This window comes from Chelon labrosus (genome assembly GCF_963514085.1).
Source record: "Chelon labrosus genome assembly, chromosome: 5".
Classification (NCBI taxonomy): Eukaryota; Metazoa; Chordata; class Actinopteri; order Mugiliformes; family Mugilidae; genus Chelon; species Chelon labrosus.
This window is the reverse complement of record NC_140341.1, coordinates 19,124,031-19,137,670: the sequence shown is the minus strand read 5'-3', so window position 1 is coordinate 19,137,670 and position 13,640 is coordinate 19,124,031. Positions and strand designations below refer to the sequence as shown.

At 42.1% G+C, this 13,640-nt stretch overlaps 3 protein-coding genes across 5 annotated transcripts; 1 reads left to right on the top strand and 2 right to left on the bottom strand.

Moving 5' to 3' along the window:
* Positions 1-924: 924 nt before the first annotated feature.
* On the bottom strand, positions 925-1,636 carry LOC311487840 (nanos homolog 2-like; the record flags this gene model as incomplete). Its single annotated transcript, XM_084544234.1, has 1 exon — positions 925-1,636. Exon 1 carries the CDS (start codon positions 1,411-1,413, stop codon positions 925-927), a length of 489 nt encoding a protein of 162 aa, XP_084400360.1. The 5' UTR covers positions 1,414-1,636.
* A 1,137-nt stretch (positions 1,637-2,773) lies between these two features.
* On the top strand, positions 2,774-7,255 carry ankzf1 (ankyrin repeat and zinc finger peptidyl tRNA hydrolase 1). Of its 3 annotated transcripts, none has more exons than XM_084544719.1 (16): positions 2,774-2,911; positions 3,250-3,397; positions 3,487-3,608; positions 3,705-3,807; positions 3,901-4,112; positions 4,207-4,316; positions 4,440-4,593; positions 5,074-5,296; positions 5,382-5,489; positions 5,588-5,752; positions 5,864-6,001; positions 6,102-6,384; positions 6,482-6,593; positions 6,686-6,853; positions 6,948-7,018; positions 7,114-7,255. In XM_084544719.1, exons 2-16 carry the CDS (start codon positions 3,277-3,279, stop codon positions 7,238-7,240), a joined length of 2,217 nt encoding a protein of 738 aa, XP_084400845.1. In that variant the 5' UTR covers positions 2,774-2,911; positions 3,250-3,276; the 3' UTR covers positions 7,241-7,255. The 3 variants fall into 3 exon arrangements, with proteins under 3 accessions (XP_084400845.1, XP_084400843.1, XP_084400844.1); XM_084544717.1 differs by having other exon boundaries at positions 5,585-5,752; XM_084544718.1 differs by lacking the exon at positions 2,774-2,911 and having other exon boundaries at positions 3,025-3,397; positions 5,585-5,752.
* A 466-nt stretch (positions 7,256-7,721) lies between these two features.
* Positions 7,722-12,651, bottom strand: glb1l (galactosidase, beta 1-like). The gene is made up of 16 exons (XM_084544720.1): positions 12,463-12,651; positions 12,060-12,229; positions 11,815-11,965; positions 11,276-11,336; positions 11,108-11,202; positions 10,848-11,028; positions 10,694-10,752; positions 10,482-10,603; positions 9,618-9,658; positions 9,366-9,484; positions 9,213-9,287; positions 9,044-9,133; positions 8,809-8,922; positions 8,509-8,640; positions 8,066-8,293; positions 7,722-7,942 (listed from the first exon to the last, which is right to left on the bottom strand). The coding sequence occupies exons 1-16, from the start codon at positions 12,517-12,519 to the stop codon at positions 7,739-7,741; spliced, it is 1,899 nt and encodes a 632-aa protein (XP_084400846.1). The 5' UTR covers positions 12,520-12,651; the 3' UTR covers positions 7,722-7,738.
* Positions 12,652-13,640: the final 989 nt, after the last annotated feature.

Sequence of the window (13,640 nt, the reverse complement as noted above, 5' to 3'; positions counted from 1 at the left end):
AAAAGGCAGGATGCCACTAATTTCAGAAGCAGGTGCAGAGGCCCTCCCCTTGATGGGCCATTGACTCTAGGCTACGTTGGAGGCAGATGGGTGCATTACAGACTAGGAAAAGTTTAAAAGTCCTGGAAACCCAATCAGAATCAGGTTTACTGCCATATATGCTCACATGTACAAGGACTTTGTCGTGGTGTTTGGTGCAATAAACATACGTGAATATTTATTAACTGCACAATATGAATAAACTGAAATCTCCATCTTGAAAGTAAGATTGAAACTTAGCCCCAAAAGTTCACTGTTGTGGAAGTAATATTAAGGTCTTTTAATTTTAGTACAAAAACATCTAAATGTACTTAAGCACTAAGCATTAAGCACTATTATTGAATTATATGGGATATTAATGAAAATACTCTGTATAATTTGAATCTGCAAACCCAAAAAAAATATCAGATTGCAGGATTTGAATAATGTGTATAAACCAGTTTGAAATGTTTATAAGAAAGAAAATATAGAAATATATAGAAATATAATAAGCCTATATTTTGGATAACATTCACAAAATTTACATTTTTTAGAACTGTTTATCAAATAGTGATTTGGTTTTATACTAACCACTGATAGCATGACACACACCATTAACTCTTCCCATATATTTTTAATTATTTATTTTTAATAATGTAGCATGCACAAAAAACCAATTCAGAACACTTTTAGTAAACAAGTTTTATAACAACAAGTTATTATTTTTTTTAACAGTTTGGCAACTCTGAGCAGAGCATACAGCAGCAGAACGATGCTCACATCTCTGTTTGAAAGTCAAACCTGCAACAGCTGAAACAGTCAATGTCTAAACATGAACTCATGCCCAAAACATTTTCATGGGAATTATGTACAGTGTTTTCCAGTTTTAAACGTCTTTCGCCAGAGCTACCAGAACTTGAACCCTGCCAGGTTGTTGGAAGCCTCATGCTGTTGCGACTGCGGGCAGTAGCGGCGTGTGTGAGCGTGGTCCCCGGTGGCTTCACAGATGGGACAGATGTAGTTCCGGAGGACGGGACAGGTGACTTTCCCGTCCGCTGCTCTGAGCTTGTGTGACCGGTACACCGTTGAAGACTCCCCGTTCTGCTTACAGAACCGGCAGTAGTCCGAGGAGGTCCCGTTGGAGCTGATGTCCGACAGGCTGCTGACTGTACTGGTCTCAGCCGAGCCCTTGGAGTCCTTACCCCGAGATGAGGTCTGGATGCAACTCCAAGTGGCTGCTGCTTCCTTCTTTGGCCCCTCGGTGGCTCCGTGGTCCCCCTCACGCCTGCCACACATCCTCTCCAGGAGTCTGCTCAGGTTCATGTAGTCATGCCACATGTCGAAGCTGTCCCCGTTTGAGACGAGCGAGCGCTGGATATTGTCTTGTCCTTGCATTGTTGTCGTTTTTGGACAAAAATCATGGTGAGTTTGTGTTTGTGGTGTGTCATATTTATAGGCGTCTTAAACTGGAATGGGACTAAGCAGAAACATTGTTTCAAAACTGGACTTCTGACAGGTGTCTGTAGAAAAAAAAAGGAAGATTGTCTCGTTTGAAATATTGTCTTTTATCTAGTATTGTATGTCGGTCTTTTAGATTAAAAAACCTTTGAATGTAGCATGATAACGACCCAGCTGGTTAATGCTCCGACTTCTAACCTTTATAAAAAAATAAAAAAAAAAGCAGCTGCTTTCACAGATTTGATGATACTGCATGTCAGCATATATAGAAAACCTGAATTCATGAGTGACAAAACAACAACAAACTAGTTTATTGAGTTTCCACCTGTGCTGTGTTGCTAATTTCCTTATCATTTGTCTTTTCTTTAATTTTGTGTGTAATGAGTTGAGGATGATTATTAAAAAGGTGTTATTATAGGGAGAAAGGGTCTGGTATTGTGATTACGCCTGCTATTAAGACGCTTGTTGTTAGTGCCATGATGTGTGTGTTATTTGTTGTTAGCCACACAGGCGAGCCACGCGTCGACCTGGGGACAGCTGGCGCCGGAGAGTCTAGACTTTTTCACACTTGTATCTACATAGTGTTACATTCAGATTTATCCTGAGCAGGGTGTAGCTAAGAAAGACGCCTCCTTCGCTGCGGAGTTATATTGGTAATTGCCCATTGCTTTCTCTATCTCAAGTTGGCTAGATTGCTGCTTTTATGAACACAGGTGTAGTTTTATGCCCTGTTTAAAGTCTTAGCAAACTCACCGTGTATAGGCCTAAGACTATAGGCTAACATGCTAGCACGGAAGCAAAAAACTTATCAACAATTGCCATTGTTTTTATAAATAAAAAGAGTATCTCAGAATTCTCAGAGAAAAGCTTTAATGGGGAAAAAAATAAATTCTCTTTTTATTTTTACTTTAATAAATGAGATTTCATTTCCCCAGGCAAAACACTCATTTAGCTACTTAGCTAAGGTGACTATAAACCTGCGTTTAGTTTAATCCAGTTTAGTTCAGTTTTTAGTTTGGTTTCTGTTTGACACTGATATACTTTGTTTGCCAACTTTGTGCTGACACCTCCATACTTTAGTCAAATGGGAAGGCCACCTAGTGGACATTGATGGTCCTTCACAGTATCATTCATTCAGAAAAAGAAGAGCTGATTTGTTTGTGTGTGAATTCTGAGATAATAATCTAAGTTAGATATCAAAGATAAGTTATCTGAGATAACATAAATCTTAACTTCCCTTGATAACAAAGCGTTAGTGTATTATGGGGAGCTATAATGTACCAAATACACAGTACAGCACACCGATGTTGACACTCCGAGCAACATGGTCTGTGAACGCCTCTCGGTGCGTTTTTGACGCTCTTGGGCTTCCGTAGCCAGGTCAGGAAGAAGCGTGTTATAATAGTGGTGTGGATTCTTGTGACACCCTTTTATGGTAAGCTTGGTATTTATGAATTAGTTAATTGTAGCTTATATACATGATAATATTCTTAAGTACATGTTACTAAAGATAGACACAAACGTATTGTTAGGATTGTAATAGTAAACTACACGTGTCGGTCAAAGAGTAGATGATCACGTTTACGTCAGCAGAATAATGTTAGCTTTGTAAAACACAAACAGTATAAAACTGGTCTAGAGGAAGTTACCAGCTCCTAATAATAACCACGTAGTAGACAAAGAGGAGTGTGACAGAGCTTTCAATAATAGACTAGTGTGTTTTATTGTTGTAGTAGTAATAGTAGATTTTCTCTGTTACTGTTCTTCTGTCAGGCAGTGAGATAAAACAACAAATGTACAATGGCAGCCCGTCCCGACTGCCGCTCCATCTTTGACTTGTGCTCAAATGTTGATGTTTTTGGACTGAGGGAGGTGAACCCCATCCTGAAGGAGGCTGTAAACACTGAGCCAACGGCAGACTGTATGTATGAACGAGCTTCTGTTTTATATTTGCATTAAAGGCAGTGTCTTTAACTCGCTTTTTGCTCGTCCTCCATGTCACCCACACAGGTCTGGAAGATAATAAAAGTCCAGAGAATGACAGCCAAGCGGAGGGCAACCTGGTTAGAGAGGTGTCAGACAAGATGGTCTGCTCAGCCTGCAAATGCTCTTTTATTAACCGTGAGGAACAGGTGATCACACAACTCTGAAACCTATTCAGTTAAAAAAAGAGAAGGAAATTTAAAAGGGCTGATGGGAAGGTCATGAATGGGTGTTGCATGTTACAGAGGGAACACTACAAGCTTGACTGGCATCGGTTCAACTTGAGACAAAAGATAGTAGGATTACCACCTCTCACAGCAGAGGAGTTTGAGAAGAAGACTGGAGCAGGTGAGGGACCCTACATACACATCTGGCATTGAGTGAAACAACATGAAAAATAATATTGCAGCAGCCGGTTGATTTTCACTTGTCACTTTACAGGAGACTTGTCAAGTATCTCTGGCTCAGAGTCCGATTCAGAGGAAGAGGACTCGGATAGCGACAGCAGGGGGACAAGCAGTAATGCGACTGGCACAGATAACGAGAACTCTGTTGACACCCGTTTAATTAATGGTCGGCTCCCCAGCAAGGTGTTTTTCCAGAACTCGGACGGAGAGTACCTCTCAGTCTACCGCTGCGTACTGCAGAGAAAGGTAAGGCTCTGCAGACACAGGATAATACAGGTTGTGTAACTTGTATGACAAAAAAATGATTATGATTTTGTGTGCTGTTGCCGTGCTTTTTCAGTCAGATGATGAGCATGATGCACGATCGTCCCTGAAGGCTATAAGTAAGAAGACTGTGTGGGTCATTCTCATGACAGGTGGAGGCCACTTTGCTGGTGCTGTATTCGAAGGGTAAGTAGGCAGGTTTTTTCGCTTTTGCTTTCAGCGCTTAAGATTCACGACCGGAATTGAAACTGCATTAGGACGACCAGCTCAGTGGTGTGACAGCATCTGCCTAATGAATTGAAATTACAGAAAAGAAGTCCTTCAGCACAAGACTTTCCACCGTTACACAGTGAGAGCAAAGCGAGGCACCGCTCAAGGACTCAGAGATTCTCAGAACCGCAGTCACGCACCGAAGTCTGCAGGAGCTGCTCTGAGGCGATACAATGAGGCAGCACTTGTTAAGGCAAGACCGCAGTCCATTTAACAGCCTCGTCATGTTCCCTTTGCAGTGGCTTCTTCTTTTTTATTTGCAGAGTGCAAACAATGTAAGCTTCCCGAGCTCATCTTCTTTAAGTGTTGCTTGTAATAATCCAGATACTGTAACCCCGTTGAGCCCTTTATCTATTTGCAGTAGGTTTTCTGTTTGAGAATCCATCCTCCTCCAAGAGTGAGACTTAATTAAAACAGCTGTGATTTCTGAATAAAGGTTTCCCGTTTTCAAAAAGGTGAAACTTCAGCAATAATGCACACTGCCAGAAGATGACTTTATTGTTGTTGAACACTTTAAATATTAAATACTGTTTCTAAAGATTCTAAAACCTGCAAGTAAAAACCTTTAGAGACTGTTTCTGAACTCTTCTTCTCCTTTTCTTATCAGTGCATCATTCATAAGGTGAGGCAGTAAGACAGTTTCTTCAACATGTCTGTAATTTTTTCTTTGTAGGACATTCAGGATCTTCTCATCACCTGGGCTGAATACTTGAAAGAGGCATCTGCAATATTTGTACGTGCCCCCAGCTACAACAAGACCATCTTTTTTGGCGGTCGTGCAGCTCCCCTCGACAAAAAAGATCCCAGGATCCGCACTCTGCCCTTTGCCACTCGCAGGGCGACGTTTCGAGAGGTACAGAGGGTGCATGATCTCCTTTCTACCGTTCATGTGTATGGTAAGTTGAATTACATGCTTCAAGCAATAGCATGTTGTCCCCACATTTTTGCCAGGGTATAATTAAAAGTATCTCACTGCTGCAGGGAAAGACACAGACATGTCTGCAGTGGTCAGTCCGTCTAAGAAGGCATGGAAGAACACGGTTAAACCTAAAGCTCAGATAAACGCAGATGAGAGAGAAGCAGAGAAAGGTACGTTTAAGAAGTGTTAATACCTGCTGTGAGCTCTGTGCAAAGTATTGTAGTAAAATTAAGATCACTAACAAAAGTTGCGAATTTGCCATCAGCAGAAGAAAACCACGATAGCTCAGATGAAGAAGAGGGCGGAGAGATCCAGCTGGAGATGGTAGAGATGACATTAGGAACCCTGGACCTCAGGGAGTTTGAAATCTGTCCATCCAGGCACAAGAGAAGGAGGAGGAGGAAGAAGGAGGAAGCCAAAACTCAAAACGAGGGTACGTGTGGTATTGTGTATCAACACAGGGGGCTACAGAAACCTCCGAAATGCTTATTTATTGCTTCTCGCACAAGTTCTGCAATATTTATGAAATCCCATATCCATCCAGGGACAGGATTAAGTAATGCAGAAGCAAACAGTCAAGAAGAGGGTTTGCCTGAGGCTGTGCCAGCTGAAGACGCCCCTCAAGAGACGCAGTCAAAGAACAAGAGAAAGAGAAAAGCACAGAGTAAGAAACAACTGGAAGGTGAGTACGGGCTTATACCTTTCTACACTTGGTATGGTGCAAAGCTCCGTAATGCATTGTTCTGAAGATGATCATTATTTCTGTTTCTGTTTATTTACAGACATTGTTGATGAGTCCGGCGAGTATGGCTTGAGGGATGCACTCTTTACAGCCTGCAAGGTTGGGGATGTAGACGCTCTGCATACGCTCCTTCAGCTACCCGGAGGAACTGTGGAGATTCAAGAGCAACCTGAGAGCAACCCCTCTGACGTCTTCAGTCCTCTAACTCTCCTAAATAAGCCCATAGACTCATCAGGGTTCACTTTGCTGCATGTTGCCACGGCAGCTGCACAAAAGGCAGTGGTCAGGCTGCTACTAGACGCAGGAGCAGACCCAGCCTGCAGGTATAAAGAATATTATAGTCAAGTGATAACTGGCAGCAGTTGTAGTGAAGGCAGCAAAGCCATTCCCAGACCTCATTTCTGTAATATTCCGCTGCAGGGATAACAAAGGGCAGACCCCGTATATTGTCGCCTCTGACAAAGACACAAGGAACGTCTTTCGTAAATACATGGGTGAGAATCCAGACAAATATGACTACAGCAAGACACAGGTAAGAGTGGGCTGTCAAGCTTTGACATGCATTGTGTTAAATGAGAGCAGTGAGGGTAATTATTAACGCAACTCTACTCAACACAACTCAAGATCCCTGGGCCACTAACGGCAGAGCTCGAATCCAAAAAAATGGAGAAGAAAAAGGCCCAGAAGGCTCAGAAAAAACAGCGAGAAAAAGAGCAGAAGGAGATGATGATGAAACAAGAGATGGAGGCAGAGGAAAAGAAGAAGTTTGCATCTCTGACAGATCGTGAAAAGGTGAGTGAATGCGTATTTGATTGTAGGTGCTTAATATTTTGTCCCTTGTGAAAAAGATTTGTGAGAATGTTAATTATTTTCCTTTTGTTTTTAGAGAGCTCTGGCAGCTGAGAAGAGGTTAGCACAGCAGGTAGCCGCAACTGGAGTAGGCGTCTCCAATATCAAGTAAGTGCCCCCCCAAGCCATCTTTTCACTGTAAATTTTACATCATAGGCAATACTTTACATGATTTTCTTGTGTGGGTTTGTCTTTGCCAACAGGAGGTGCTGGTTGTGTGGGGACTCTCTGCTGGGAAAGATCCCATTTCAATACCTGGACTATTCGTTCTGCACGCCTCGCTGTGTCCAGGCACATCGAAAAGCAAATGCTCCTCCGGGCAAAACTTAACAACCATGTGGGAAGTTTTCATTTGAAGAGAAGCTACCTCATCAAAAATACAAGTGAATGAGGCTCTAATGTGACTTTCTCTCACCTGTGATTCATTTTCAACAGTGCAACACATTTCAAGAACAACTTTATTATAGAAGATGATCGAAAACAAATGGATACAAAAAGTAAAGAAATCCATGTACAATTTATTTACACTATGTGCAGAAATGCAGAATGTAAAATGCAATAAAAAATAATGTTTATATATTGCTACCATTTTTTCCCCCCCAGAAATGAGTGCACATTAAGACAAAATCATCATATGATACTCATTTGGCTGCGATAAAGCAGGTAACATTAGCTCGTGTCTGATGAGGTTTGGCTGCATATGAAACGCTGAGATCATCAAGAATGATGATTCTAGAGAAATATCGTGGAGCAAAGCACTGCTCCTCTGAGCTGTTTCCTATTGTTAATGAATTCTTATACAGGTGCTTCAAACAGTTTTTGGTTCTATCAGGACTTTCCAGCAGTGGCGTTGAGATGAGGCCGGTCCATGAAGAGAACTCGTAAATGGGCCGGGGCTCTTTCCAACTCCAGCACTGTGATGTTGTTGGGCTGGCTGGTGCTGAGCAGGGGTCCAGGCACATACAGAGTCTGCTGAGGACCCCTGGCTGGCCAGTATCGCCCGAGGTTCACACCATTAATCCAGATCTGACCCTGATATAGGAGAGAAAAAGGAACAATGTTAACATCCAAAAAGAATTAGTTCTTTTAATTCTTCTCTGAAGGAACAGCCACAGTTTGTAAGTGCTAGTTCCAAATAGTCTCCAAATAAATTACCTTTGTCCATTCACGCAGTTTGAGAAATGTGTCCCATGAAAGCCCGTTAGGTTGCAAGGTCCCCATGTAGAAGGCTGGTCCAGGTGGAGGTCCTCCTTGAGGGCCAACGATGGACTTTTTACTGCCCGAATGAGGCCATCCACCAGCAATGGCTCCATCAATGTCCAAAGGGTAAATCTTCCAGCTAGTCAGTACATCTTTACCCAGGATCAAGTTGCTCAACAAGCCCTGGAATACACTCATTGTTAACTGCTAGCACTAGTCTGTTGATGTAACTTAAAATAAGAAGCATCAGTAATGCTTCTTAGTAATCAGTTAATATTTCATCATCTCAGTGTAAGTGTTTGTTAGCACCTCTATAAAGAACTGTTCCTGGTACTTTTATTGGTGCTAGTACTTGAGACCCTAGGCACTGAGAATTTAATTTGACGTTGTTCACTTGCCTTGTAGTCATTGATCTTGCTGCCAAAGTTAACCCTGCCCATGTTCTCAACAAGGATGTCCACCGTGTCCCCCTGCCGTCCAGTGACATTCATCACCAGAGCTGTGTCTCTCTCCAAAAGGCCCTGGAAAACCTTTTCATACAGACACAGGTCCGTGTTCATTTAAAATAAAAACTGGTTTAGTACTTGAAACTTCACAACCCGACACAAACAAGCAAGCTCGGCCTTCACCTGTGATGTTTTCCCCTGACATGGAAATGTGACTGGCTAGACAACAAAAGTTCACTGTAAGCCCCTTACCCCATTGACGGACACATATGCACGGTCATGAACCCCATTCAGTGGAGAGATAAGTGGCGTGGGCTCTGAGAGGTCCCGGGGCAGCGTGGTCCGATACAGCATGAATCCATAGTACTGAACACAATAGACATAACAGGTTGCAGACACAACAGTCTAGAAGTTCTCCGCGTTTCAAGAGGTTTTCCGTCACCACAATGCTGGCCTCCCCCCCTGTTGTTGTCCTCAGACATAATACCTGTTTAATCTCTTCAAATGTCAGAGGATACTGAGTTTCCACTGGCCCCAGAGGTGAAAGCACGTTCAGCAGATCGCTCATGTTGCCAACCTGTAAAAATGGATCCACATTTGAAACATTTTAAAGCGTTCTTTTAGTCATCAGTACCAATTTCCTAAAATGACATTACCTTTTTAAGGGTCACATATCCATAGGCAAACTTGGGAGTTGCTGGTGGCATGGGACCGGAGGGAACATATGCAAACTGATGAGAAAGGATGATGAATTACACATCGTAATCAGGACATCAGTCTCAGTGGGGTGGGTGTTCAATAAGCTGTACCTGCGCTATGACATCTCTGATGGCCAGCAGCTTCTCCGTGGGGTCCCCTGCCTCAGTCAGAGGGGCGTCGTAATCGTAACTCGTCACTACCGAGCGGAACCTGGTGTCATGATCAGCGCCTTTGCGAGAAAAGCAGAGAGTCAGAAGAGACCACTGTGCAGCAAGCTGAACTTTTGTCTCTAACTAAATTATGTAAAAAGTAACATCTAGACTTAAAACTGGGATGCTGATAATGGGAACAGCTGATTTCACCATTCCAGTAGCCAAAGTTGGTTCCTCCTTCGAACATGTACCTGAGAAGAAAAAGGAATAGACTGTATTACTTCAAGGAAATTTATCTACCTCTTGCTGCCACTTTAAATGTTTCTGAGTGATGCACCTTAAAGCGGAGTTTATGCCTCTGCGGGACCTAGACATTGTAACCTATGCATATAGTCAATGCCAGTGAAAGCCATTTGTGTTCTCGTCAGTCTGGCTCACTCTGTAACAACGCCACCCAAACGCTAGTCGGCGCTGTGTCTTTTTTGCCAGCCGGACTCATTTTTGGTCTACTTCCTGCTTCACTTTAGACAATGCCGACTGAAAAATTTCTGCATGAAATGTCTGCATCTCCAAACCTCCTCAGTTAACCTTACCGATTCTTTATTGATCCAAAACAATCAATTTGAAAATTGTGGAGATGGAGAAGCAGCCGGAAATACTAAAGCTGAAACACTCTACTACGAAGCAGACCAATCACAGCCCTTGCGCTCTGCGTCGTCATGGCGCGTAGTTACATTTCGCGCTAGGCTCTGCGTCAACTTAACGCAGAAGCATAAACCACCTATAAAGGAGGACTTTGACTTTGTATTTTTCTTACTTTGAACAAATGCCATTAAAATACCACAACCAGTATTATACTTATCCCACCGACATAGCTTATCTGATCACCATCAGAAAACACATTTACTTATTACAAGTATCCCTGTCAAGTGCCTAATTTACTCTTATTTGAACATATGTTGAATGACATATAAATTACTGATAAATCTGTGACCTAAAGCCTTACACAGGGAGACATTGGACCAGATTTGTACAGGAAAACTTGGAAGGATTGACAGTTGCGGGGAGACATACATGTTGACGTTGGCCCCCATGGCTAGCATTTCTCCAAGCACTCTGCTGACCTTCTGAGCATCAACCACGGCATGTGGATCTCCCCAGTGGTCCAACCAGCCAGTGTAGAACTCTGAGTTCACCTGCCGAGATGATATAAATGTGTTCCAATTATATATTCATTTTATCATTGCATGTTAAGATGATGATTTGTAAACTGATAAGTAACAAACCAGGGGTCCTCGAGGTTCAAATCGCCTTTGACGTCTGAAGGCTTCAGTTATGTTGGTGTCTGGGTAAGACCATGAACAGCAGAAATTACAACCTTCATGACAAAGAAAATGTTGATGTGGTTATCACCTTGACACACTATCACACAATACCAACCTGTGCCAAAGTCTAATGTGGCGTACAGTCCTTCCAGACTCCCGCATGTCATTTCTCGGTCTGTGTTTCCATCAGTGGTGAACAGGACGGTGTCTTCACCCAGAAACAAGCGGAACAGAGTCCGCAGATGACGCATGTAGTTGTAGTCACACGCGTAGTAACTTCCATATTCATTCTCAACCTGCAGTTAAGACAGCTCATTAAAACCAATAACTGTATACTGTTGTGCCAGCTTTAAAGGTGCCCGATCACTGCTCTACCTGGACTGTAATGATGTTACCCCCGTTGATATAGAGCCAGCGTTTCATTTTGGGGAGGAGAACAGCGAGCCAGCTGCTGACTGCGTCTAAATAATCTGAAGCAGAAGAAAACATATTAATGGCATTAGAAAAAAAGACACAAACACAAACAGTAGTTGCGTGATTTACCTGTGTCTGCTGAGCGAAGTATGATGTTTGGTTTTTGCAGTAACCATGCTGGCAATCCACCCTGGAACAGAAAATATGAACCAGGAGATGAAAGCAGGTGGAGATTAAGTTTCTAATTTTTCATGATCATGTGATCGGTTACTTTTGTCTCACTACATCTGTCCAATGATCTGTTTGGCCACATTCTCTGAACCAATCTGTCCCAAATTCATTCATTAAATTCATTGCAAATTTGTCACACTGTCTTTCACATCTGCTGAGTAGCACTCCTCTTCTCCATCTTTAGAGGGTCATATCTGAAGTCTCCATGAGACTACCTGCTCCACGACCTCTAGCGTCTCGTCTCAGTGCGTCCTGTCCCAATCTACTACCTCACAAGGCCTTGCTAGTGCATAACCTCTTAAGAGGGAGCTGGAAGATCTGCACTTTTAAACTTTTGGTTGTCATTTCTGGTCTACACTACATATTCCATATATTTCCACTTAAGGCTGTGATGTAAATTCAATAGTTGATGCAGCCAGTTACATTTTGTTTCTCACCATTTCCCATTCTGCACAGATGTACGGCCCTGGACGCAGGATGACCAGCAGTCCTGTCTGGTTTGCCAGATCCAAAAAGTGCTCCAAATCTCTGTCCCCTGTGAAGTTCTGGACGCCCTGAACTGCTTCATGGAAGTTCCATGGTACGTATCTGTAAAAAATAATAACAGAAGTAAACGCAGGAAGCTCTTTACAGAGAGGCAGTGACAACATGTGGATTACAGTGTACCATGTGAACAGCTTACACTTGGACTGCATTGAGTCCAGTCATGTACATCTTCACCAGCCGGTCCTTCCAGTAGTACCGTGGGATTCTGGAGTAGTGGATGCTGCCTGAGATGTACTGAAAAGGTTTCCCATCTTTCAGGAAACAGTTGTTTTTGTAATCTATGGAGAAAGATCTTGTTCCAGAGACCTGCAGGAAAAAACATGGCAGCTGCTAAAGTGTAGGAGATATTTGCATTTTGTCACACTTGGATGATTCTTTATCTCCAGTGCATACTGAACAGTATTAACAGTGTCAATCTCTGTGAGGCTGAAATATAGTTTTCTGACAAGTGGTAGAAAACCTACAAACAGACACACGGAGAATTAAAGATCAGAAGATACTACTAAGTAATATAAGTAAACTTTTAGTTTCGTTCTTACCGGATTTCCACTGACAGCTAGGATGGCTGCAGCCAGGAGTAACACAGCAGAGGCCATGTCCGCCGACTCGCTGTAATTTGGAAACCTAAATTATATGCATCTCTAACCAATTAACTGCATGTATGTTATCCCACCCTTGAAACCCCTTGTTCCTGCATCTCTGCACTATGGGACTGCAACATTATTCGCGACGTGCTGTCCGCTTTGAGTCGATATCATGTGATTTTCCGTGGTCGTCAGCAGACAACCACCGAAGGGTCCTAAAGTCTGTTGAGTTAATGTCTTATATTTATCCCCACCAGAGTTATCAATTTCACCGCAGGAAGTTTTAAATTTTCTTTAAAAACAAGATTAGTAGTCAGTCATGGCTATCTGAAACTGTGATTTCAAAACGAATAGATAATAATAATAGTAATAATAATAAAAAATGAAATACATACCAATCAGCTGTGCAGTTTACTTGGAAATATTGAACTACTCTTAAATCTTTACATGTCTTTGTAGTTTTTGTAGTTTTTGTAGTTTTCAAGATACAATTGTTTGGCCTAAGCACTTCATCTTTATTTGAAAAATAAGAATGAAACCACGATATCTTAGATAATAGCACTGTATATCTCATTTTAGTTTAAAGCCGGGCTGAACTAATACAATATGTACAAATGGATAATAAATAATAATAATAATACAGAATGAACTACACTGTTGGCTATAAAGTTGGAATAACTTTCTTTTCCAACACATTCCTGTTTTTATTCCTTTACATATACATAAATCACACTGTCACAATCATTTCATGAGAAGAGGTGAAAAAATATTTTATTCCAACTTTATGGGCAACAGTGTATATTATAGAACTGTGTAGACTAAGGGGAAAACCCAACCACTGAAGCCGTAATGTTCTCACAACATGCTGTCACACTATGCATTATGTAGGTTCACAACAATTCCCATTGTGTTTGACATGGCGACATAACAAAGCAGCCAGTTCAGGAACGGTTTGCTTTTTCACAGCTTTAGCATCGGGCCCTGTGTCCGTGCATCTTTTCATGGTTTCATTCATGGTTTGAATGATGTTTGCAGGCCGGCTGACCTTGACATGTTTATCAAAGGACTCTCTTTTTATTTCCATTTCCCCTGAAAAACCATTGTGACACACATTTAATGTTGAGATAAGACTT

Excerpts from the sequence above, each read along its gene's own strand:
- ankzf1 (XM_084544717.1), top strand. The coding sequence starts at position 3,277 with ATGGCAGCCCGTCCCGACTGCCGCTCCATCTTTGACTTGTGCTCAAAT. Across the intron at positions 4,594-5,073 it reads ATGAGGCAGCACTTGTTAAG|GACATTCAGGATCTTCTCAT; the intron begins GCAAGACCGCAG and ends TTTTCTTTGTAG. Across the intron at positions 6,854-6,947 it reads CTCTGACAGATCGTGAAAAG|AGAGCTCTGGCAGCTGAGAA; the intron begins GTGAGTGAATGC and ends TTTTGTTTTTAG.
- glb1l (XM_084544720.1), bottom strand. The coding sequence starts at position 12,519 with ATGGCCTCTGCTGTGTTACTCCTGGCTGCAGCCATCCTAGCTGTCAGT. Across the intron at positions 12,230-12,462 it reads TAGCTGTCAGTGGAAATCCG|GTCTCTGGAACAAGATCTTT; the intron begins GTAAGAACGAAA and ends TTTTTCCTGCAG. Across the intron at positions 10,753-10,847 it reads CACATTAGACTTTGGCACAG|ACACCAACATAACTGAAGCC; the intron begins GTTGGTATTGTG and ends GGTCTTACCCAG.